Source organism: Aphidius gifuensis, linkage group LG4 (assembly GCF_014905175.1).
Source record: "Aphidius gifuensis isolate YNYX2018 linkage group LG4, ASM1490517v1, whole genome shotgun sequence".
Classification (NCBI taxonomy): domain Eukaryota; kingdom Metazoa; phylum Arthropoda; class Insecta; order Hymenoptera; family Braconidae; genus Aphidius; species Aphidius gifuensis.
In genome coordinates, this window is record NC_057791.1 from 16,686,541 (window position 1) to 16,712,477 (window position 25,937).

General features: G+C 23.5%; 1 protein-coding gene across 1 annotated transcript; it reads right to left on the reverse strand.

Moving 5' to 3' along the window:
- Positions 1 to 34: 34 nt before the first annotated feature.
- Positions 35 to 20,779, reverse strand: LOC122855317 (lachesin-like). Its single transcript, XM_044156581.1, has 9 exons — positions 19,513 to 20,779; positions 10,937 to 11,046; positions 8,414 to 8,702; positions 6,300 to 6,467; positions 2,267 to 2,422; positions 1,930 to 2,068; positions 1,351 to 1,499; positions 1,216 to 1,251; positions 35 to 1,137 (listed from the first exon to the last, which is right to left on the reverse strand). Exons 1-9 carry the CDS (start codon positions 19,670 to 19,672, stop codon positions 1,022 to 1,024), a joined length of 1,323 nt encoding a protein of 440 aa, XP_044012516.1. The 5' UTR covers positions 19,673 to 20,779; the 3' UTR covers positions 35 to 1,021.
- Positions 20,780 to 25,937: the final 5,158 nt, after the last annotated feature.

Sequence of the window (25,937 nt, forward strand, 5' to 3'; positions counted from 1 at the left end):
TTATTTTTATTTAATTGAGTTATTATTATTTTAATTAAAATACTGGGTGTCAGTCAAATGTGCAAAGCACAAAAAAATATTTATTTCATTTTACATGTTTAAATATTATTTTAGTATACATGAATTTTTTTAAAATTATTTCATGTATATTTTTAAGTCAAACATACAAACACAAACATCGTGTATATACACACAATCATTTCTCAATATTATTTTTCTATTTAACTAGCCATTCATGCATTGCATATGCTAACCATTCGTAAACTGTTTAAATCATAAAATCCAATATAACCATTTCGTGGCTGTAAATAAATTTATTTATCATTTTATTATGTTTTTTAAATTGTCATTAAATATATACGCAATATGCAAACTCATTTTTATATTCTCATTCATTTTTTTTTTTTGAGATCATAAGTTTTCTGAGCAAACCAAAACGATCATTTTTTTTTTTTTTATATCGTTCACAATATCTTTTTATATTTATATATTTTTTTTTTCACGTATAAATTGATCGTTAAAAAGAGATGATTATTTAGAGTTTAGACCGAAGGATATACTTGCAAAGGCCGTTTTTTTTTTTTTACATAATATATCTATGTGTACTTATCGTGTTCCAATTTCTCGATGTACTTTGTTAAAACCCACACACCTATTATCATTAGATATGCAAGAAGTGATATAATTTTTTTTTTTTTTAATTTTCATTTCGTCTTTGGCACAGTTAAAAATACAATGTCGATAAATTGACGATATTTATTAAAAAATAATATTTATCAGTTTTTTTATTTTTTGTATGACAAGAATAAATTAATCTTTTTTTTTTTTTTTTTTTGTATAAATTAAAACTTTTGAATGAATTTTTTTTAAATGGCATAAGTTTCTTTTTTTTTTATTTTAATTTGTATTTTTTTTTTTGGAGATGTAATTATTATTTTAATGTTTTTTATTTTTAATTTTTTTAGTTAGCAAGTGAGTCAGTAACAACTACGGCATGTTACACAGTTGGTTGTAACCACATTCACCGTGAACATGCAACTCGTACAAGCAGTTGTAACGCACCAAGTGTGATATAGATCAGACTGTTTGGATGAAAATTTGTTGCATTACTTGAACCTCGTGCGGCTTCAGCAAGTCCTAAATAAAATAATAACCCATATATTTTATTTTTTAAATGTCATTTATATTTTTATCATATTAAAATTTTCTTTTTACCTCCAATTATTGATATGTCATCTTGAAGTTTAAGATCTAAAATAAGATGTGAAAAATAAATAAAACACAATAGCTAAGATAATTTTAATTTTAAAAATTTGATTGACAATTGAAAATTGAAAATTAAATTCTTACCATATAAACGTATTGATGATTCACCTTTACCCAAACTATTTGTAGCAATACATTTATAATTACCAGGATCATATTGTGTAAATTTTTTAATAACAAGTGTCATTTTAATTTTATAACCAATTCTTGTTTCACGTATTTCATATTTTGGCCTGTAATATAAATTAATATAATTAATAATAATATCATTAAAAATTAAATTATAACAATATGTATTTATTCAAGTATATTAAAAGTTTGTTGAAAAAAAAAAATTATCCAACTACGACAAACTGATATCTTATTCTGTTTATATGAAAATTAACTTTGATAGTTTTAAGACCATGCAAAGCATAAGAAGAAGTTGGTGGTTAAGTAGTCAAACTTTGGCCCTTATTTTCACAAAGCTAATGTTGACAAGACCTTCTTCACTCATCCCTTTTTTTTTCTTCAACTTACATTTTTTAACTCAACAATTTTAACGAGCAACAAAATGTCTGGACTTATTTAACTTATTTATTTTTTCTACATCTTAATATAAACTTTTAAAAGTATTTTTCAATTATTTAATATTTTAATTAAATTTTAAAATAATTTTCTTACCCATCTAACAACATTCCAGTTTCATTAAGTTGCCAGTAATTTATTGTATTTGGATGTGCTTCAACTGTACATTCCAGTGTTATTCGTTTACCAACTGGACCACCAAGTAACTGGGTTGGTGCTTCAACGACAGGTGCAACTTGAAAAATTTTTCATATATTTAATAATAATATTAATACGTATTAAAATTTATTCATTCATATTAAAATTAAATTAAATATATGAATATGTCAGTTGGAATTAATTTGATGAAATCATTCCGTGATAAAATATGTCAATTGGTATTATTTATATTTGTTTTTGCATTTTATAATATGTTAAATATGAAATAACTCACAATTAACTTCTAGGGTAACACGTTTGCTGACTGATGGTGGTACATCATTTGTTGCAATGCACATGTAAACTCCCATTTGTTGTCTGTCAACTCGATAAAATTGTAGTTTTGTATCATTGTAAACTTCCACTGTTTGAAAGTGGATATTTTTACGATCTAAAAATAAATAAATAAAATATGATAAATAAATTTAATAAATTGATAAATTGTTGTTATTTAATTACCGCAGTTTAAAAATAATATTAAAAAATAATAAATTTAATATTAAAATAAAAATGAAGGATTATCAGAGAGTCTCAAGTTTCCAAGAAGCTCTATTGAGTTACCAGCTTGCTCGACTTTATACAAACAGTTCAACCAATTTAATATACCATCTAGAAATAAATAGGAAAAAAAAAAAGTTCCCTTTTATCTACTTTTTCTTTCATTTATTTATATTTTTTCAATCGAAACATGAATGGATTTACAAAGTAAAATATTATTTAAAAAAAAAAAACAAAATATATATAAAATAAAAAGGAGCTTTTAAAGTGAAAAAATAAATAAATAAAATAAGCATCTCCACGGTTGTTGCGTGTGGCTTGACACGCGCGTATTATTTTATTTTCAAACAAATATAAAAAAATAATAAATAAACAATCCTGTCAATATATATTTATTTTTTGTTTTCTATAACAACTTTAAAACTATTTTTCCCCATGGACTATTTTCTCGTTATCTTTTGTCAACTTTTTTACGATTTTTATACCTATATTTTTTTTTCTCCTCTATGTATTTTCTCTCTACCCATCATTCAATTTGATGTGAATAATTTTTTTTATTTTTTATATTTGTAAATTTACTTTTACACCTAAGCACATACTCTAAAATTCTTTGTGTATATGTTATAAATAAAATAAAAGATGAAAATTCGTTGAAAAGATCGATGAAGACAAGTGTATTGTATAAAAAAGTGCAAATAAGTTACAAGTTTTAACCCTCGAAAAGTAACGAAAGAAGAAAAAAAAAATGTGACAAGACGGATGTTGAAATCTAGGGTTTCTTTATATGTATATATAATTTAAGATTGGAAAATTTAGAGCTTTTTTTTTTTCTTTTCTTCACGGTTAAGAGGGTTGATGCTATTTTAAAATAAAACCACAAAACAACGTGTCTCTGCGTATGCGAAAGATTTTCTAAAAAATTCAAAACTTAAGGGGATGAAAAAAAAATATTTCTACATACAAAATAGTAAATTTATTTCGTATGGAATTTACAGAATTTTCAAGTCAAAAGTTACCAATTTAATCAGTCAAAGTAATACCTATTAGAAAATAAAATAATTATATAGTAAAAAGAATTATTACTTTTTAATTATAACTACACTGAAGTACATAGAAATCTCTGGAGCAAAAAAAAACTTTGGATATAAAATTTTATAAAAAAATGAGAATGATACTTTTGCCTGTACTAAATACAAGGATGAATTTTCTAACTTGACTTGTTGATAACATAGAAGATACCAGCTCTCATGAAGATAAATTAAAAAGTTAAAAAAAAAAAAAAAAAAAAAAATAATTTTACTTATTTTAAAAGTCTCAATAGATGGGGTGGAAAGTGCGAGTTAGAAGTACCCAAGGAACTATTACTTCTGTCTTTCTTGTTCTACATTACAAGTTTTGTCCAACTTTAGAACTTGATGATCCACATGGTTATATATATTTTGTGTATATACAAGTATTAGAAAGTGTCGTAAATACAAGTATGTGTGTAGGGTTGGATGGTAAAATAGAGATGTTATATATAAATTTAAAAGAAGTAGTTTTAGATGCTAGGTTGAATCCGTTCGGACTCAACGACAGCCTATGTAAGGAGCTTCTTCTCTTTACTTAAAACTTTATCAAAGGAAAAACCAGTAACATTTTCTATGTGTATACACACACATCCAAGTTGAAGGGTAAGATTATCGTTACATCTATCTACATTACTACGTTTTTATATACATATATATCAAGAGCTTTTTTTTTTTTTACGTCTATATCCTTTTTACTCTCTTCTATCGGAGATCATAGAACTGCATAATCAACATTTTCCTTTTTTTTTTTTTTCTTCTCCTTCTTTCTCTATTTATTTATTTTTTTTTTATACAGAATAAAGTGTGGATATATCCACTGTGTATTGAATTTACGCTCTATAACTTTTTTGACTTTTACAAATCCCTTGTTTTCAATTTTCATCCTAGGATATTAAATTGTTTGAACTATTATCCAATTTTATTTTTTATATTGTTAATATTTTTTTTTTTTATACTTTAATTATAAATATACTTTAAATTGTTTTTATTTTTTATTTATAAATTAAATTTAAATTAGTTTAAATAAAAGAAAAAATACTTTTTATCATTTGATGAAATTTTAATTGAATTATTTCTTTGTTACTTTTATTTTTTTAAATGTATATATATATTTTTTATTTCGAATTATGTAATGAGTAAAAGAGATGTTAATTTGTGTTTTCATTCTAGTGAGCACATTGTGCTCAAGGGTAAAATTATACATTCAATTTAAAGATAAAAAAAAATGAAGAGTTACAGTGAGAGAAATTCATTGAAAAACGATTTTGTAAATGGAAAGCGTGAGGAATGAGATGTGGCTTGAGGCAATGAGTGTTGAGTTAGTGAAGGTATGATAAAAATAATAGTTATAAAAAATAAAGTAAATTTATATAACATGTTCATGGAAGAGAATGAGGAAATTTGGTTTTGTTCGTGGCAAAAATAAAATAAAAAAATGAATAAAATTGAGATAGTTTTAATAGGTAGAATAGTACACGCGTTGAGTTTGCTTTCTTCACTCGATCTCGAGACGATTATTCAACGAAAAATCCATATAATAATATATACGTTTATTCCAGCACTGTTCTGGACATTTTTCGTGCAATGCATGCTCGATGAGTCAGCGAGAAACTACCTTGGCACATCGTGTCTTTTTCATTCTAATATATATACTTTTTTTTATTTTATATAGTTTTCCCTGCGGTCTGCAGTCCACAAAAAAGATGAAAAAAAAAAAAAAATTATTAAAAAAAATTTAAATATATATAGTTCATAAAGCGAAAAACCGAAAATCTAAAAAAAAAAATAAATATATTAAAATCCAGAGAAAAAGAGTACTTGAAAGTATCTCTCCCAACACTATATCAAGAATTTTTTTTTGCATTACTTTGAGTCAAAGTAAAAAATAAAAAAATTATTTTAAATTTTTTTGTAATTATTCATTGTCGAAAAGACGAGTGAAAAAAAAAAAAACATGTAGAAAAAAAAAAAATAAATGAAAAAATTAGAAAACGATTGTGAAAGAAAATAAAATTATAGAAAAAAAAAAAAAAAGGGGATGACTACACCAGCATGAAATAATTTTGTACAGTAAATTTTTTTTATTTTTTACATTTATAATATGTGTGTGTATTATTTTTTTTTTGTTTCAAGAGAATGAACACGCAAAGTGCGCTACAGTATGCTGTCGACAAAGTCCATAAAATAACGATAATGTTGTGTTGAAAATTGTGCATAAAGATGATTCCATTTCATGTGACTCCAGAGACATTTCTAGGCTTCACGTATATTCATAGACATAAAAAAAAAATACTTAATATTGATAATAAAAATACATCCAAGTAGCACTGAATTTACAAAATAACAAATTTATGTTTGTGAATATAAATCATCATGTTATATATATATATATTATACAAGAAACAACAAACTCGTAAAATTGTTGATCCTGTCGTGGGATTTGATTTGATGTTGGTAAGCGAAAATTACTAGTCAACTGAGGAATCCTCTGAGATTGTAGTGGTATAAGTAGAAAGAGAGAAAATCAAATTGGAAAGAGAAGTAGATTGAGAATACCAACATAAACTAGTGATGCTGATGGTGAAAATGGTTTTAGAATATATATAGTAACTTCAAAAGTCAGTAAATTTGAATTTCATACATATATATATACAAATTAAACAATTGAAATACAACAAATACAAAATTATTTATACAAACTTGAAAATGAAGTTGAATTTCTAATGAGAATATGGTGTCCATCTTCACGTCTCCAAGATACTCGAGGTGTTGGTTTACCAGTTGCTTGACAATTTAAAGTTACATTTTCACCTTCAGATACTGATAAATCCTTACTTGTCTCTTCACCATAAACAATATCTGGTGGTACTGTAAATTTTCCATAAAATAAAAAAAATATATTAATAATCAATATCAATTGTTGTGTCAGCATCTGTCTTTTTTTTACAAAAAAAAAAAACACTCGTACAACATGAAAATGACAAACAAGATAGTTATGATTTTTATGTTTTTTTTTTGCATTAGTATACCATTGGGTATTGACACACACACACAAATATATATTGACAAATACATATACAAAATTGCATACATATTTTGCATACATAACTTGTAGATAGTACGTGATGCCTAGGGATGAATCATATATATATTTTAGCTCTACTTCACTTTATCAATCTGTCATCTCTCTTAAAATTCATACACTGATATACAGTGGATTTCACATTTATATAAACTTGAAATATATGGATGTGCATATATGCTGAGCAATATGGAATATATATATATTTATTTGTGTATGGGATAACGGGAGAGATAACGTGGATGAGTATGGGAAGAGTTTTAGTTTGTTATACTGTGTGATTTGTACAGTGAAGACTTCGAAGCCAATCAATGCGACTCGCATATTCACTTTGGTGTGCACATCTCTGCCCAGAAGCTTCACGTACAAATCTACTGTATATATAGATATTGGAAAGCTTGCACTCTTCAACGATCATATATTGAAATTTCAAGTACATTTGAGTAACCACTGTGCATATATGCTATGTACTATCTTGCATGATTCATAAATTTTAAATATGTCAATGTTTTAGAACTTTTTTTTTTATTTTTTAATCAAATTTTTAACTTTTTATTTTTTGTTTTTTTGATTAATATATTATTTATTTAAAATTTGTTATTTTTTTATAATTTATTAAAATATTTATAACATTATAATATGATTTTCTTTTTTGAAATTATTTAAAAGATTAAATTTCTTATTTAATTATAAAATATTTAAATTTGATTAAAAAGGTTTGAAGATGAAATATTCTAGTTTTCAAGACCTAAAAATACATCATTTGCAAATATTTTATTTTAAAATTTATTAAAATTGATAAAATATTAAAATTAAAATTATAAAATATTTATAAAAGTATAATTTTAATTTTAATATTAATTTTTGAGTAAATTAAATAGATTTTTTTGAAATATTGATACTAATTAATACATAAAATTTGAGTTATAAAAATATTTTAAATTGATTATAAAAAGTTTTAATTAGATTACACAATTATAATTTTTTAAGTTGATTAAAATATTATTATTTTTTTTTTATGATTTAAGACACTAAAGAAAAATAAAGTTTGAAAAATTCAATTATAATGATTTATTTAATGACGAAGAATATATACTTTTTTATTTAAAAAAAAAAAAATCTCTCGATTTATACTTTTCATTAATATATCATATAAAATTTATATAAAAAAAAAAACTACAATTAATTGATTATTGATGATTAAATAATTACAAAAATATATCGCGAATTTGAATTTAAAAATCGAGTAAATAAAAGAAATTTATATACTTGAAATATTTAATATTTTTATGACCTGAAAAATCTTATTTCTCGGCAAATGTAATTAGACAAAAATAAATTTATTAGATTCCAACTTGACACATTAACCAATTTTTCCACCTTGATATAAAAAATTTCATATCGTCTAGATAAAATATAACAATTCCAATAAATTTAATATGAAAATTTTATCATAAAAAAAAAGAAAAGTAACTTAAAAATTCATCACCCAAATAAAATTATGATAATAGTGTTTGGAATTTTAAAAAATTTGATTATATAACTTTTTTTTATTTTCATTTTATCAAATAAATAACTAAAAATATTTAAAGCATGTAAAAAAAAAAAAGGAATTTTAAAAGTTTATTTTAGTAGGTAAAATTTTTTAAATTCTTTAAAATTTTATTTTTTGTTTTTATCAAATTCTTTTATATCTTATTAGGGTTGTTTTTTATTTTTTTTTTTTTCTTACCAAGTATGTCTAGACAACCAAGCTCTGATTTCATTGGGCTTGTATTGATTTGGCACATGTAACATCCTCTGTCAGATTCTTTTAGATGTCGTATATGAAGTCGCCACGTGCAGTTAACTCCCTCGTCAGTCACTTGATTGTTACCGGTCACGCTGTGAATACCCATTGGAATACTAGGTAAACTTGAACATCCACCAGTTTCATATGAAACTGCTATACGTGTATTGTGAGTTACTATTTTTGTATTCAATGACAATACAGTTTGATCTGACGTTTTTAGCCATCCCACCTGCAACAAAAAACAATAGAAAAAAAAAATTAAATAAATACCATTTACCAATAACATGGCAAGACAAAATTTGTCCGTTTTTTGTTCTAAAAATAAAATCATTACGACATTTTTTACTTTTGAATTCAAATCTGTTCTTGGAATTTTTTCATCACGTCTAGATTTTCAGAATAAAAATTGTCTTCAGACGATAATTTAATGGAAATTTTTTTAGCTATATATTTTATTACTTTTTTCCCAAAAAACTAGATAAAATAGAAAAATTTTATAAATAAATTTGAATTTATAAAAATAAATTTATCAAATATCCTTATTTTTATTCTTGTTAAATAAAAATCATCAAAATGAAAAATATAAATTAAACAATAAAAAAAATAACACAGTAATTATAAATAAAAAATCTCTAATGAGAAAAGAAAAAAAAAAAAATAGTTAAAAATATATATTTCAAATGAAAATAATACAAAAATTTTTTTAATATAAAAAATTGTTTGAATAGAAATTAGTGTATATTATTATTATTTTTGTAATTTAAGATAGGTTATTTATTATTTGAATAATAATAATATATTTTTAAATGAAAAAATATTATTTTTTTGTTATATTTTTCCATGTCTTTATTAAGAATAAATTATGACAGTGAAAACAAGGGATATAGGTCAACGTGTAGTCAGACAAATCATATTTTGCATATATATTGTGTTGTATCCTTGTTCAAAGTCCAATGTATAACATTGGACCATGTATATATACAAATATATACAAACTTGTATCTATCATAATATGTAATATCAAGAGCTTAGATATATATTGAATTACTCAAATACAGCATGTTACCAGCCGCAAACTCCTCAAACTACAAACTCTTAGATATCTTATACTATGGCCCACTTCAATAATATACAATTAATCCGATTTACCAGTTATCTTCACTATTCTATCTTTACTTTGATACATTGCAATATACAAATGATACTTCTTCTTCTTCTTCTTCATCTTTTCTTTATCTTCTTAATTTTCTCTCTCACTTTTCTTTGCATCAAATTTCATTGTAAATTACGGATAATAATTACACGGTAAACTTGTTTAACAAAGTTACTCAATGTTCAAATTAACTTTCACTTGTTTTAATTATATTACATTATTTAAATCATCAAATTATTATCTAAAAAATATTTATTTATTCATTATTATTAACTAAAAATTTTAATTAATATATACTATATTTTTAAATTTAAATAAAATTTTTATATTTATAATTTTTCATTCAGGAAAAGCAAGTCAAATGGCTTTTATTTAATTAAATCATTTGGATAAATTTTAATAATGATTTAGATTAATAATTGATGGAATATTTTATGTATAAATAAACCTTTTAATTTTATAAAATCTTTTCAATTAAATTAATTTTCAATCAGTATAGATAGGGTATTAATTTGTATTTATCTGAAATAAATTTTAGCATCAAACATGTTCAATAACCATCTCAATTTAAATATCTATACGCTTTTATGATCCAGACATATTTGATTTATTATTTATAAATTATAATTTATCATATTATTTACATTTATCAATTAATTTTCATTTAGATTCAATTTTAACATAATGTTAAAATAAAATTCTCAAATTTAGTCATTGTAGTTACATTTACAAAGAAAATTTACGTCAATGAAATAAACACAGACATGGTTGCGAACATCAAAGTGTAAGTTTTTCAATAATAAAATGCTGATATTTTTTCATTGAAAACTTTATAAAAAAACTAAAAATGTAAATTGATAAAAAATAAATTTAAATATTTAAATTTAATTTGTGTGAAAACGTGAAAAAAAAGAGTCATAGTGACAAAATTAACAGAGTTTTATTTTCACATGTGAATGTGTCTGTAGAATACTAAAAAAAAAATATATATATCTAATCATTTTTTGATCAAGAAAATTTTAATGTTGTAATAAAAATAAAATTGTATAATACGTGAACATAAGGGTAAATTTAAAAGTTGTAAAAATAAATGAAAAAAAAAAAATGAATATGAGACTTTATGACATAGAAAAGTCTGATGGCAATTGTGGATAATGTTTTGAAAAAGAAATAAAAGGGTTTTTGTGTTTTAAAAGTGTCGGGACATATCACTACAACTTGTTATTTTTAAAAGAATAAAAATAATAAAATAAAATAAGACAATAGCTTGACCACAATATTAAATTGATGGATAAATATGTTGCACTTACTTTGTATTTTCCAATATTACGAACGTAACAAGAGAATACTGCTTCACGGCCAATTGCCGCAGTTTGATTGCCAACTGGTTGAACAAAAGATGGCCCACTTCCATATATTTCTATAACAATAATACAAATAAAAACAAATAAAATAAATTATCAATGATTAATAAAAAAAATAAACAAATAAAAAATTGATGTTATACTCTGTATAATCTGGATGATTCAATTATCCCAACAAGTCAATAAAAAAATTTTCATTGAACGAAAACTATACTTGGTTAATCTAATAATCTAAAAATAATTAAGATAATTTAAAAAACAATTATATATTATCCAGTTGGTCTAAACTTCAAAACCCACAAACCCAGTAAAATAAAACTTTTTTATTTTCAAACTCTATACTTATATTCATGAATCTTTAAACCATATATACAGCAATTTATCAACATGCAAAATAACTCAAAGTAACTATCCTTAATCCGATAAAAGCATCGCGTGTGTAACCAAAACCATTGCTTAAAAATAAAATTAAATAAAAGTAAAAATAAAAAAGCCACAAACATACATGAAAAAAAAAAAAGTTTAAATATTAAAATAGCAGTAGTTAAACAATAATTTGATCTAAACTATGTAACCCTTATCTTCCTCCTCTTTTACACCCTCCATATACACATAAATAATTTTTTTTTTTTTTCAACATAAAATCGATTTTACAACAATAGAGTTACGAGGTGTATTTGAGTGCTTGTTGGAATAACCTGTCGGATAAAAAATTGCAAAAATCTGGTGTATGAAATATAAAAAATACATATATAAAAAGACAAAAAATAAAATCATAAATAAAAGTACGTAAAAAAAAAATCATAATAATAATAACAAGTATTCTCTCCACATGTACAAAATAATAATTTTTTATTTTTTTTCTTTTTATAACAGCGAATTGAGTGTATGCTTGATAAATCACGAAACGAAGCATCCTCGTTGAAAAGCATTCTTTTTTTTCTCTTTTCTTTTTTTCATTCACTGTTTTTTTATTTTTGTTTTTTTTTGTTTTATATATGTCTCTCATGCAATTGCAATATTCTTGTGCAACGCTAATTTTCTCATCCGCAACACGTACCTATCTGTTTCCCCTTCTTTCACTTTAATCCGCTAGCATATTATGCAAGTGTGTGCACTATATTTGTAGACTATATGTATTTTGACTTCGTGACTTGATAGTTTATTTGATTCTTGGTAAATATATTCACAAAATCATCAAATTATTCAGCAGTAACAAATGTCACACTTGAATATCCGCCAAGAAGTTGTGCATCGAAATTGACTTGATATAATTATTTATCCAATGTTTTTTAAACAAAGTTAAATTAATAGCGGAAATTGTCAATACCGCTATTGGTGGATAATATTTTTAGTAAATGTATAAATTATTTATAAATAAATAATTAATGTGTTGACGAATAAAAATAGAAATTGAAAAAAAAATTATTTTTTTTTTTTGTAAAATTGACATATACTTTTGTGATATAATTTTAGAATTCATTTTTCTTGGTTTATTTTCTATTTGGGTTATGAAATTCTTTGTGGGTTATTATAATTATAAGTTGATTGTAAATTGGCTTCACATTTTTTAAAATAAATTTGAATGACAGTAATTTTTTTTTTTACTTGGTTTGAAATTTTTTAAATATGTTATTTTGATGAACGTAAGTTTACAGTAAAAATATACTTTTAAAATATGAAATTGAATAAAAAAAACATTTATAAAATTTGCAATCCACCTTTGTAAAATTTAATTAAACTTTTACTTGAGTAAATATTTTAAATGATTTTTCAAAATAAGTTTACTCGATATTTGTACAGTAAATTATACATTGATTTAAAAATAAATAATATTTTTTAATAATTAAAATAATAATAGAAATAGTTATAATAAATTTATATTATTTAAAATTAAGCTTTAATATTTTCAATTTTAATTTATACACTCGGCAATAAGCTCATAAATAAAAGCATCGAAATAATCATGGAAACTTGTTAATTATAAATTACAATAATAATAAAATTAAAAAAACAAAAAAATATAAATTTTAATAAAAGATCAGTTATTCGTTTGTGCTATTTATATTTCAAATTACAATTTGCAATTATGAAAAAGTTTTAAATTAACGACAAAATGATTGATATATTATATTTCAAATAAAATTTTCTATAATTTTCAAATAATTGTTTAAATCAAAAAATCTTAGTAAATAAAAATAAAGTTTTGACATTTAATTATTTTCTTGAGCTATAAATCATTTAATTTCTATAATTATTTCAATCAATATAATATACATATAAAAATAAAAAGCTCAATGAAATATAAAAAAAAAAAAATAATAATTGATATAAATTTTATACTTTTTTATGAAAAATAAAATTGTTTTATATATTTTATTAAATACCAACAAAATGGAAATTCAATAATATGACAATCTGTGTGTTTGAAATAAAATATAAAAAAAAATATATATCATATAGCCACCGGTTATGAGAAACCTTGTATGCCAAACTCTTCCTCCGGAAATCGGTAACGTAGAATTTTCCGGTTCGAAAAATCAACGGTATACATAACGATGAAAATATCACCAGCAAAAAATGTTACACTGAACAATTTTTTTTTCTCTTCCATATTTTTCTCTCCCTATTTTTCATTCTTTTCTTTTCCATTTTTTTTTTTTACTTTTTTCATATTTATATCATTTTATTTGCTCATTTTATTAAAAAAATAAAATATATAAATATGTGTTATATTATTTTGTGTTCATGCATGTGGAATTTTTTCTTCAGATTTAAATGTATACCGTTGAGAGAAAAAAAAAAGAATAATAATAAGAAGATAAAATAATAAAAATATAAAAAGCTTATGTAATAAAAAAATTCAACAAAATAGTGATTTTATTGTTTGTCTCAATCGATTGAAATATTTATTATTTTCATACTTGAAAAATTTATTCCAGCATCTTTATCTACTTTTTCAACAATTCATATTTTTTTAAAATGAAAAATAATATTCAAAAAAGAATAAAATAGAGCTTTTTCTCTTGAATTTTGATATATCTTGAGAGTGAATTTCCACCAAAGTGTACCAACTTTTCATTTATTCATTGATTTATTTATTTATATTTTCTTTCATTCACACACAAACAATAATGTTGATAAAAATAAATAAATAAAGAACAATAAAATATGGCTGTTGCTTTTTTTTTTCAATAAATTTTTATATATTCAGTAAAAGCCAGCGCAACGGACAATCTAATCCCTAAGAACGATAAATCTATGGATAAGCCACATCAACAATGAAATATAAAAATATATGTATATGTATTTTTATACAATGTAAGAAAAGTCAAAGACACACTCTTTTTCATATTTTATTTTTCATTTTTTTTTTTTTCTTTTTGCTTCATCATTTCATTGTGAATGCCAAAGAAAAAAGGAAAAAAAAAATAAATGAAAATACCGAGGGATTGTATCTACACAATATACACACCATGAAAATTCTACTCGACATTTTTTTTCACTTTTCTCGTTTATAGACGTTATAAAGCATCACTTTGGATAATACAAGCTTATATCATATCTCATATTATTTTATCAATCCCCCTCGTTATAACCTTTTCCTTTTTATTCAAAAAAAAAAAATTTAATCAATATATATATTTGAATTTTTTATTTTCAATTAAATTTGATGAAAAATATAAAAATAAATTTTATTCATATTGAATTTTAACTCTTAATGAGATATTTTATTTCACATGATGAATTACTGGCTAAAGAAAGCAAAAATAAATGAAAAAAAAAAACGAGGTTCATATAGGCAGTAGATTATCCACGTATGCAGTCAGACAAATTTTACAAAGTGGGATAAAATGGTTTTAAAAAAATAAAAAAAAAATATATAAAAGAGTTTTATGTGGATGTGAATGATGTATATGTATAACATACACATGTGTACATTGATAATCACACTTGGGGCAACAGGTATGTCGAAAATTTTTGTGAAATTTTGTTTATATAATTTTTAAAAAATTAACAAAATATTTTAAATATCAAAGAGAAATTAATTTACAAAATTATCTGTTAATCTTTGATGATATTATATTTTTTTTTTTGCTTTAGTCTTTGAAGAGCATATTGTTAATATTTTTATTTTTATAAACTTTTAAATTTATATATAAACAAAAAAAAGTAAAAAAAAGTCAATTTTTTTTTTTGTCTATTTTTGTTTTGAAAGAGTTAAAGTTGTCAGTGAGGTTCTTTATATATATTTTTCAGTAATTTTTTTTTTTGTGGTGTGAAAGTGACAACAAAGAACGTTCATTCAGTTTTTAAATGCTCACTTGGTTCTACTGATTTACCGATAAACCCTCTTTAATACAACACCTGATGTCTCATTCAATTTTTCAATCATTAATTAAATATAATTTATTAAACAAAAAAAAATTATTTAAATATAAAAAATGTATAGAATAAAATAAAGGATAAAAAAGTTTTGAACGCAAGTTTGTCAACGACAAAAAAAAAAAAAAAAAGTATTTGCAGTAAAATTCGTTGCGATGGGATTTTACGTGCTGGAAACAATTTGTTTTGTATCTCGAGGGAAAATACTTTTGGCTTAGTTTTTTATTCTATTTCATTTTTTTTTTTACTCTTCGTATAGTTTTTATATGTTTTCCATTCTTTCTTCTGTTTTTTTTTTTTTATTTTTCAAATTTATATCATTTATATTTATGTATATATATTTTTTTTTTTTCGTTTCAAAGAATCGTCCAACGTATCGGAAGCAAGCGATTAAAACGATCGGTGAGCGTTAAATATAAATCCATTATGGAAGAGTGGCTGGCTCTTTTCGCGTGCTATACAATCAGCCTCAACATATATATATTATATAAAAATAAAAATAAATAAATGCTATACCCTTCCCGCAATCGTTTTTCCGTTTCATTCCCGTAAATATCCACTTTCGTATTTGCAGTTTACAGCGTCAAGCTGTTGTTGTTTTTTTTTTTTCTGCATCCCATCCAAAATTTTTCCCTCATACACACATACATAAAAATAAATATATATAAATTTTATTTGTATATTTGTACCTCTCAACTTTCTCAATGACTTTTAACCGTACAATTTTCAGTTCTTCATAACCCTTCATATCACAATAAATTTTGTTGTTTATTTATTATTTCAAACATACAAATGCAGTGCAAGCATTTTTGCAACTTTTTTTTTTTTTTTAAACATAAATAAATACCAAAGCCAACACTCAAAAAAGGTAAATATAACATAATAATAATATAAAAAAAATAAAATAACACAAATATATAAAATAGCAAAAAAAAAGTTATTTGAAATTCTATGTAATTTTTATGATGAAAAATGCATAGTGTGGACGAGTGATTTAAAAATGTAATACAATTTATATTTTAGTATTCATTGCACGTTTAATTGAGGGGAGTATAAAATAGTGTTGTAGATTTAACATTGGCTTTTGTATTTTACTGTCGAGAGAAAAGCAAAACAAAAAATAATTTAAAAGTTAAAAAAAAAGGGTCAAATAGAGATAGCTTTTTTAAAAAAAAAGAAATTATAATAAAAAAAGTTACTAATGCATTGCAGTGATTTATATTTATTTTGCATATAAAAATACTATTTGTGTAAATTAAAATTTTAAACATTTATATCAATTTAACTTGGCATTTTTTAGAATTTTTATTTTACTATTTATTTTCTATATGGTGGACTAGTACGATTCAATATTTGTGAAGTATATATCCTGGATTTTCAATAATAAAAAAAAAGTTTGAAAAAAGTTAAAGGTCCTTGTGGAATCGAATCGAGAGACAGTGAATGAAAAAAAAAAAAAGGAAAAATAAAAGCAATGTAGAAAGGTGGCAAACGGTGAAAAGTAACACAAGTAGTCTATATATATAAAATGAGAAAATAGAAATGCGATGGGACTGGAGAAAAAGGGTGAAACCCAACGGGACTTTTAGTACAGCGCCACCTTTCCATTAGTACATTTGCTAGTCCCTCTGGTAGAGTCTCTAACGAAATGGGGTTTCCCAGGAAACGAATTTAAACCATTAGTATAACCACACCGAACTCACTATTTTCTTGTATCATTTTTCCCTTTTTCATTTATTATTGCTACTATTATTATATTTCATGTATCTTGTAGCTTTATATATTTTTTTACAAGTCTGAAAAGACAATCTTTTAAGAAATAACAAAAAAAAAAATATCATAATTAACATAGAAATAAAATAAAGCTTCAACTGAAAAAAAAAAAAAACATAATTCAAATTATGCAAATTTTTTTTATCAGTCTTTATGAATTATTTGAAAATTTAAATTTAAAATTTAAATAAATGAAACATATAATTTTGAATAAAAAAAATTAAACCATCAAATTTTAGAAAGATTTTATTTTGAATTTATTTCGGTAAATTGGAAAAAAAATTGTATAGAATTGTAATAAAAGCTCAAATTATTTTTTATTTTTTATTTTTTTTTTTGGTAATCATATAATTCTTAAGCAGACGAGTTAATAGCCAGTAAAAATGTTCGAGAATATAATAATAAAAATATTATAAAAAAATAAAAAAAATAGCTATATAAATGAACACCGAGTGAACATCATAAAAACCCCTGATTAATTTACTCATCATTATTAAGACCACATTCGCTTATAGCTTTTGTTCATCATCTCTTTTTTTTTTTTACTTTTTTTTCCATTCACAATTTAAATTAAAATGAAATTACTAAATCTATAAAATCGTGGAAAAAAAAAGACTCATTACAAAACCAAAATTAATTGAATAGTTTAAAAAAGCATAAAAAAATAAAAAGAAATTGTTGAATTACATAAAAAATACTAATTTAATTACGAATGATATTACAAATTTTTAATATTTACCACATATAAACATATTGGAGAATATTGGAAAATCATAGTTAATTTATTTGACCTCATATGTATCATTGGGTGTAAACCATATTTTGAAAATAATTTATAATTCAAATAACCAATTATTGTTTCCAAATTTTTATAATTAATGACAGATTATTTGCATTGGTATTAAGCTAATATACTGCTCATTAAACATCGATGAATTGATCAATCTTTAGATAAATGCGTTACGTTTCATAAACCAAAAATAAACTTTTGATAATTTCATTAATAAACTAGAAATTTCGTTCTTTTGTAGCATCGATTGAATAAAATCATTAATGAGCCATTATTTCAATGAAAAAAATGCAATTACATTATCGAAAAAAAATGCAAAATATAATGATCATTTCGATACTATTGATGGTTGCCGATTGAGACTGAAAAATTGTTATTTTAAATTCGGCTCAACGAATTTTTTATACAATGAAATTCATTGAAAAAAAAAAAGAATTTTCATTGAATAATTAAAAAAGGATTTTAATGATCAAGTGATTTTAATATTACAAATAATTTTAAATAATTTTAATTGTTATTTTTATTATTATCAATTTTAATTATCAACATTTTTTTTACTTGTCGTTTTTAATTCATGTAAGTAGTTCATCTCAGTCTGTAGTCAGACATCAAAATAATAATTAAGTTTATGTGATTGAATGAAAATAAAATTAGAAAATTTACGCAATTTGATTAAATATTTGATGAAATTTTGTGTAATGAATTTGCAACAATTTGTAGTAATTAAATTTTTGATGAATAAATGTAATTTATTAAAAATTATATTTTATTTTTCAACTAATATGACAACTAAAGACAGTAAAATAATTATTAATTATTGATTTTATTGATGAATAATGTATCAGTGGTAGTTTAGTTATTTCATATGTTATCTGACCTTTTGATAAGCTCAAATGAAAATGATAAATAAATTAGTATTTTGAAAAATTTATTTGATGATGACTAAGACATTTTGTAATTGTCAGGGTATGTATTGCAATACAGATATATATTTTTTTTTTTTATTTATAAATCGATTTGCAGCTAAAAACTCATCGCATCAGTAGATATAGGTTGAGATTCGTTGGCGCAATGTACCGTGTAATCCTGAGGAGTCGAAGAGCGAAGAAAGCCCACTGAGACAAAAAAAACTTGAAAATAAAATAAAAAAAAAAAAAATAAAAAGATACGATATTGCTTTTAAAACCCTCATTCTCACCAATTTTTTTCCAATTCTTTCTTCTTCTTCATCATCATTCTTTTCATTCTTTAATCGTATATATTGTTTTAACCCGAGAAGCACCAAAATAAAAATACTCGATATTCTTTATCAAAAAGAAAAGAGAGAAAAAACCTTCAATGCCATTGAAATTAATTCAAATCAATAGGTCGTAATTAAAATAGCATCAGTGAATTGACAATTAGGAATAAATTAGAAATAATATATAAAAAGTTAAAAGAAAAAAAAAGTATTAGAAGAAAATAACGCAGTTTATTCAAAAAAAAAAAAATATCAAATTTATTCTACAGATGGTAGAGTATAATTAAAAAATAATAATACAATTTTAAATATATATAAAAATTTTATAAAAACCTTGATGTAAATATGATTTTGAACTTCCGTATCCAATAGCATGATCAATAAGACCAATAATAATAACATAAAATATTTGTAAAATTTTTTTTTTAATGGTCCGATTGACCGGTGATGATCCAGTCTCACTTCCGCTGCCTTTCATCCCTCCTACGTCCATTAAATGTCTTCCAACACTTTTTTTTTTTTTTCAATTTTACTATCTTCAATAATTACTACTATTATTTTATCACTTTTTATATTTTTTTTAAAGCGTCAATATAGTCTGAATACTGTGTCCTTTCTGGACGATATGCAGTCAAATGACTCATTGGATTGAATAAATGAGGATTGATGGAAAAAATAAAATAACATAATAGAGATAATAAAAATAATAAATATAATAGGATAAAAATAAATTTTAAGATAATAATAAAAATTTTAAAATAAAAATAATAATATAAAAAATAAATTAAAAACACTGGCTATAAATTGCTTAGTTTTATTTTTTTATCATTTATTTTTTTTAAAATAGGATTTGAAGGATGATATGTTAGGAGGGGGGTTGATATGTGTGTGGATTTTAAAAAATAGACTTTTTGCCCTGGGGCTGTTTCGTTTCTAACGTGGTAAATCGTCGCAACGCCTCGACGTTGTCGTCGTTTCCTCGTAACTTCCTCGTGCGGTGCACGTGCGCCCGCAGCTTGATACCGTAGTCTCGTCACTCATGTTATCCTCTCGCAAAAACCTCCTTGATCTTTCACTCAGCAAATCTTTTACTCTTTAGTATCAAATAAATATACGACCATCAGTTTGTCCATACATATCTCTTTTCTCTTTAAATTTTCACCATTAAAAAACAAAAAATAATATATTTATAAAAATTTATTAAAATTAAAATTTCATTTTAAATAAATAATAATATTTTTTTTATTGTTTTAAATATTTTGCACTTATTTAAATATCACTACACAAAAAAAAAAAAAAATCAAAATTTAAACAAAACAAAAAACACTTTGCTCTTGATATTTTCAAAAAAATTTTACACTTGTTTTAAAAACAAAAAAAAAAAATAAAAATACATATTTAATTTTTAACACAATTTTTAAATAAGAAAAAAAGAAATTTTTTTATTTTTTTCTGATAAATGTTTAATGTTTGACTGATAAAAATCAACTGACACAAATTTTTTTAAAATCCACGTTACAATCATACATGTGGACACGTAATAAGAGAGAGCTTTATCTCCAGGCCTGGTCCTGTCCCGGGCCGTGGACTGCCGCTGCCTGGAAACCCTCGGAATACGAAGGATACCCGTACGTAAACCCCCACTATTAGTAAATACACCGGTATTCGCTTTTACCATTCCCACTGTATTATCTCTCTCTCTCACTCTCTCTCTATATCGTAACACCCACCACCTGACATGCAGACATAAATGAGAAAAGAGGGAGAAATAGAGAGACCACTACCAACAACTGCTATCGCGTCCGCGCGTTTCTCAACCAATGTATATATTTCTCTCACATCCTCTTGCTTTTCACCTTTCAATTTTTCTTCTCATTTCTATCAAAAAATAAAAAAACATACTTTTTTTTCTTTACTTTTCCTTTATACTCCTACTATTTTATTAAAAAAAGAAAAACTGAGTGAGCTTTATCCAGCCATCGAAGGACCAACACACAATTCTTAAACCACCTCTGCGTCAAAAACTTGTATTCACACTGCATGTGAATTAAGTTTTTTATTTTTTATAAAAGCCATATTATATTTTAAGCTTGTAAATATTTAAATTTATATATTGTGGCCTATTATTTCATCCACAATTTTCATACAACATATTTTTATTTCAAATATATATTTTTACATATGTAAATAAAATAAACTTAATATATATATATTTTTTTTTCTTTATATAAATGCATTTTTTATTCTATTTTTTTAAATTTATTATAATAATATTAAGCGAGATAATAAGTATCAGTAGTATGTACCAGTATATAGTCAGACAAATGAAAATAAAGGGAAAAAAAAAAGGTAAAACTAAACAGTTAGCTTGCAGGCAAAGTAAAGCAAAGCAACGATAGATACGGTATGTTATAAAAGGATAAATTATACGCATGCGCTAAATAAAATTGTGCCCTGATGCCCGGGCACAACGTCGTGTTTCTGGCTTGCCTCTACTCGCAGGTTCACAAATCTCTTTCATGTCCCATAACAAGTTACATTACAACATACACACAGACACCAAGAAATTATCAAAGAAATTATTTTTTTTTTTACTTTTATTTTATCATCTTTAATTTTCTATCCTACTTATCTATTTGTATTATTTTTTTTACTTTTTTTATACCCTTATGTATTTTTCGTGTGAATGGATGAAAAACGAGAAGATTAAGGTTGAATAAAAAGGATTAAATATATATATATATATTTAAGAAGTAGGTAGTCCACGCGACCTTTTTTAAAATATATATCTATTTATACTGTACAATAGATACACATATATGTAATTTTTACACTTGAGTTCCAGATGGGCGACACTTGAATCCCAAGAAATGAAAATAAAAAACAAATCAAAAAAAAAAAGCTCACGACCACGTACCTTCTGGGAATTATTTGCCAAAGTTACAAGATTATATTAAACACGTTTATCCAACTCTAATAATACAACTTACATACATAAAAAAATTAAAATATTTCAATTTTTTATTTTTACTTGCTCATCTTGAATATTATTTTAAAAAAGAAAATGTCAAACAAAATAAGAAGACTCATTAAATTAGTGAAAATGAAATGATGAGAGACAGTCACGAGAATAGAATGAAATATATTTTTAAAATAATAATAATAATAATAAAATAATAATGATGAGTTTGCACACAAAGATATTTTGTTAAATATAAAAATTTTGCATATTAAGTGAATATTTTTATGATGAGTATAACATTAATAGTAAAATAAGGGTCACTTGTCCACATGATGAAGGAAGGAAGGAAGAGTAAAGAATAGATGCCAACAAGAGGGCAAGAGGTATGTATATAAAGACCAAAGGATGAAAGCATCAGAAATGGATAAAGGACTAAAGGACTAAAGTATAGTAAAGAGCCAATGGAGCTATAGGTGGCCCATCACTGAGCTAGATGCATATACCGTATAACATGTCGTCGTCGTTGTGGTTACCATCCAAGTGTGTATATCCTATATATATACATATGGCTGTCATTTCAATACCGGAAGAACACATATATACACATAAAATCATCACATATATATACGATAAAATTTAAAAGTGGACGCGCACAAATCCGCTCGTGAAATATCCTCTTCAATGCGGATTTTCACGATGTTGAATTAGATTCTACTGTGTGTGTATATATATATACTTTACACAATTTTTTTTAATGCTATTAAGATTGACACTAGCTACTCTAGCATATGCTAAATATAAAAAAAGCTTATCCTTGATAAATATGAATATATTTAAATAATAAATCATCTTTATGTGTTGAAAAATTAAAAGGTATATATAAAAATACATAATTTAAATGTGGTATTAAAATTTATTAATTATTTTGGTGTATGTAATCATTAATGGATTTAAAAAATTGAAATGTTTAATTTATTTAATTTATATATCAATGGAGGATAGATTGACTTGTGCCCACATTGTCTTGTGAAAGATTAAATCAGAGAATACTCTGACAATGATAATGGCAATAATGACACGCATATACGACAAACAACAACAAGAAAGAAAAAAAAAAAAAAATTAGAAAGATAGTAGAGATGATAAAGACGGGAACTAACTAGCAAGCGAAACAAGAATATATAAAGAGTAAGATAGGTGTATATACGACAAGCTTGGTATTAAGTAACTCCCTGTCTATTATCCCGACAATCCATGCACTTACTTTACGACATTATACCTATTAATCCGTTGGGAATTTCAGAAACGAGCTGTTGAACATGTGTTTTGTTTAGCTTACATAATTATATTTTTTAAAAAAGGAATAAATAAATAACAAAAAATATTATATTTTTAAAATATAACAACAACATAGTAGTATCAAGTGTTTATTATTATTATTCATAAGTTTTAAATTCATTTTTAGCCTTGATTTTGTTTTTTAAAAATATATTTAAATATTTTAAAATTTAAAGTAAATATTTTTTTACAAAAATACTTATAATAGACGATATTTTGTTAAGGTCACTTGATTTATCAGCGATCCATTAAAATGCCTGAACACTATCTATGTCATAAAAAATAAAAAAAAATAAAAATAAATTTAACTCTACATTTGTATTTTTATTTAAAAATTAAAATTGTCTGTTTGCAAATGTATTTTAATATAATATATAAATAAATATTGTAAATATTTATTATTTATTAAATTATAATTAATATAAAATAAATGAGAAAAAGTTACTTTTCATTGAATTATTATTTTAAATTTTTCAAGTTGTTTTTTTCAAGACGCAAAAAATTAAAGACATATTTTTTTGAACATATAATTTTATTATTTTACATACTGATAAAATTCCTAAACACAGTAGTTGTAATAAAAAATGAAAAAAATAATATTTTAATGACAGTCAAAGCAATAAAATGACAAATCGACACGTCGATTTTGCAAAAATAACTCAGTCTTTTTCGAAATATCAACCAGTGTACTCAAGCATATGTTAAAATTGTTTTTAATTTTGCCACGTCAATTATTACATAAACAATATATAAATTTTGAAACATTACTTTGTTACAACAAGCATTACAATGATGCTGAAAATTAGTGAGTTGTTCGTATTATTGTTAATAATAACAACTTTTTTTTCAAAAATCATTGCAATAGATATCGATTATTGTGGCTTGCTTAAAAATAATCAGTACACATATTGTCGAAGTAAAGAAGCGCTGTCGTCAGTGACAAGTTCAAAATCAATTAATAACCCTGAACTTGACAATCTGACAATAACTGATGCGAATATTCTTGAAGTGTCTGATGACGCATTCAACTATAATTTAAATCTTGAAACATTAACACTAAATTTTAGTTCTGATTTATTATTGTTGGCTCCAAATGCTTTCAATGGTTTGAATAATTTGACTACTTTAAATATCGATAATGGAAGAATACAATTAAACATTGATATATTCAAAAAATTAACATCATTGAAATCATTAAAATTGGAAGCTGATCAAAGTTTCATACGTTTATCAAAATTTGTATCTGATCTTGTAAATTTAACAGAGCTTGAATTGTTACGTGTTGGTCAAGTATCAATTTGTCCTGAGAAAAACAGTGTCAATGAAACAAAAACAATACAAATTAAAAAACTTCGTTATACAGGTGGAAGAGCAATGAAAAAATTAACAACAAATTCATTTTATTGTTTAAAAAATCTTAATTATCTAAATATAAGTCAAACTAAATTGGAAATAATTGAAAAAGGAGCATTTGATGATATTGAAAAACTTGAAAAATTAATATTAACAATGAATAAAAAATTGAAAAAAATACATACACGTACATTTGATAATTTTAGTAATTCAATTGAACTTGATTTACATAATAATTCAATTGAAAAAATTGAAAAAGAAGCATTTCATACAAAAATAATTCATTTTATATCAATTGATTTGAGCTTAAATAAATTGAGCAGCATTGAAGAAGATGCATTTTATAGAACTCAATGTGAAGTTCTAAATTTATCATCAAATAATATTATAACAATTAATAGATATGCATTTTTTGAGGCAAATATATTGAAGCTGCTACTTTTTGATAATCCTTCACTTTATATTAAAGATTTTACGGTGGATCTTAGTATATATACAATGGTTAGCGGTCTTAAAAGTGATTTTTTTAAAAAAAGTCAACTAGTGAGCAGTTGCAAAATGTCAAAAAATAAAATATTTAAAATTTGTTTTTCAAATGGAATCTTGAAATATGTACAAAGAAAAAATTTCACTGAAGATCCAATACCATCACTTGAAATAGCAAGAAGTATAACATCAATCAAAGAATTTACATTTTATAATTTATCTATTTCAAAATTAATTATAACATCAAATGAAGATAATAAAATTGTTATTAAACCATTGGCATTATATTTATCAGATCTTAAAATACTTGAATTTAATGGATCATCAATTATACTAGAAAAAAATATATTTAAAAAACTTACATCATTGATATATTTATCATCAAAATTTGTTGAAACAAATTATTTATTATGTCAATCATTGAAAGAATTAATAAATATAAAATATTTAAAAATTATTGATCATGATAAAATTAATATTTGTGATGAAAAGTGTGCTAATAATAAATTCAAATTGATAAGTCTTGAATATTCTGGTGGTAATATTACACAAATACAAGCTAATGCATTTGAATGTTTAGAATTGGAAAATCTTGCCATAACAAATACATCTTTAACAT

Coding starts and splice junctions, on each gene's coding strand:
- LOC122855317 (XM_044156581.1), bottom strand. CDS start 19,672: ATGGACGTAGGAGGGATGAAAGGCAGCGGAAGTGAGACTGGATCATCA. Junction 2,423..6,299: donor AAATTCAACTTCATTTTCAA/GTTTGTATAAAT, acceptor ATTTATTTTTAG/ATCGTAAAAATATCCACTTT. Junction 1,138..1,215: donor TGACATATCAATAATTGGAG/GTAAAAAGAAAA, acceptor TATTTTATTTAG/GACTTGCTGAAGCCGCACGA.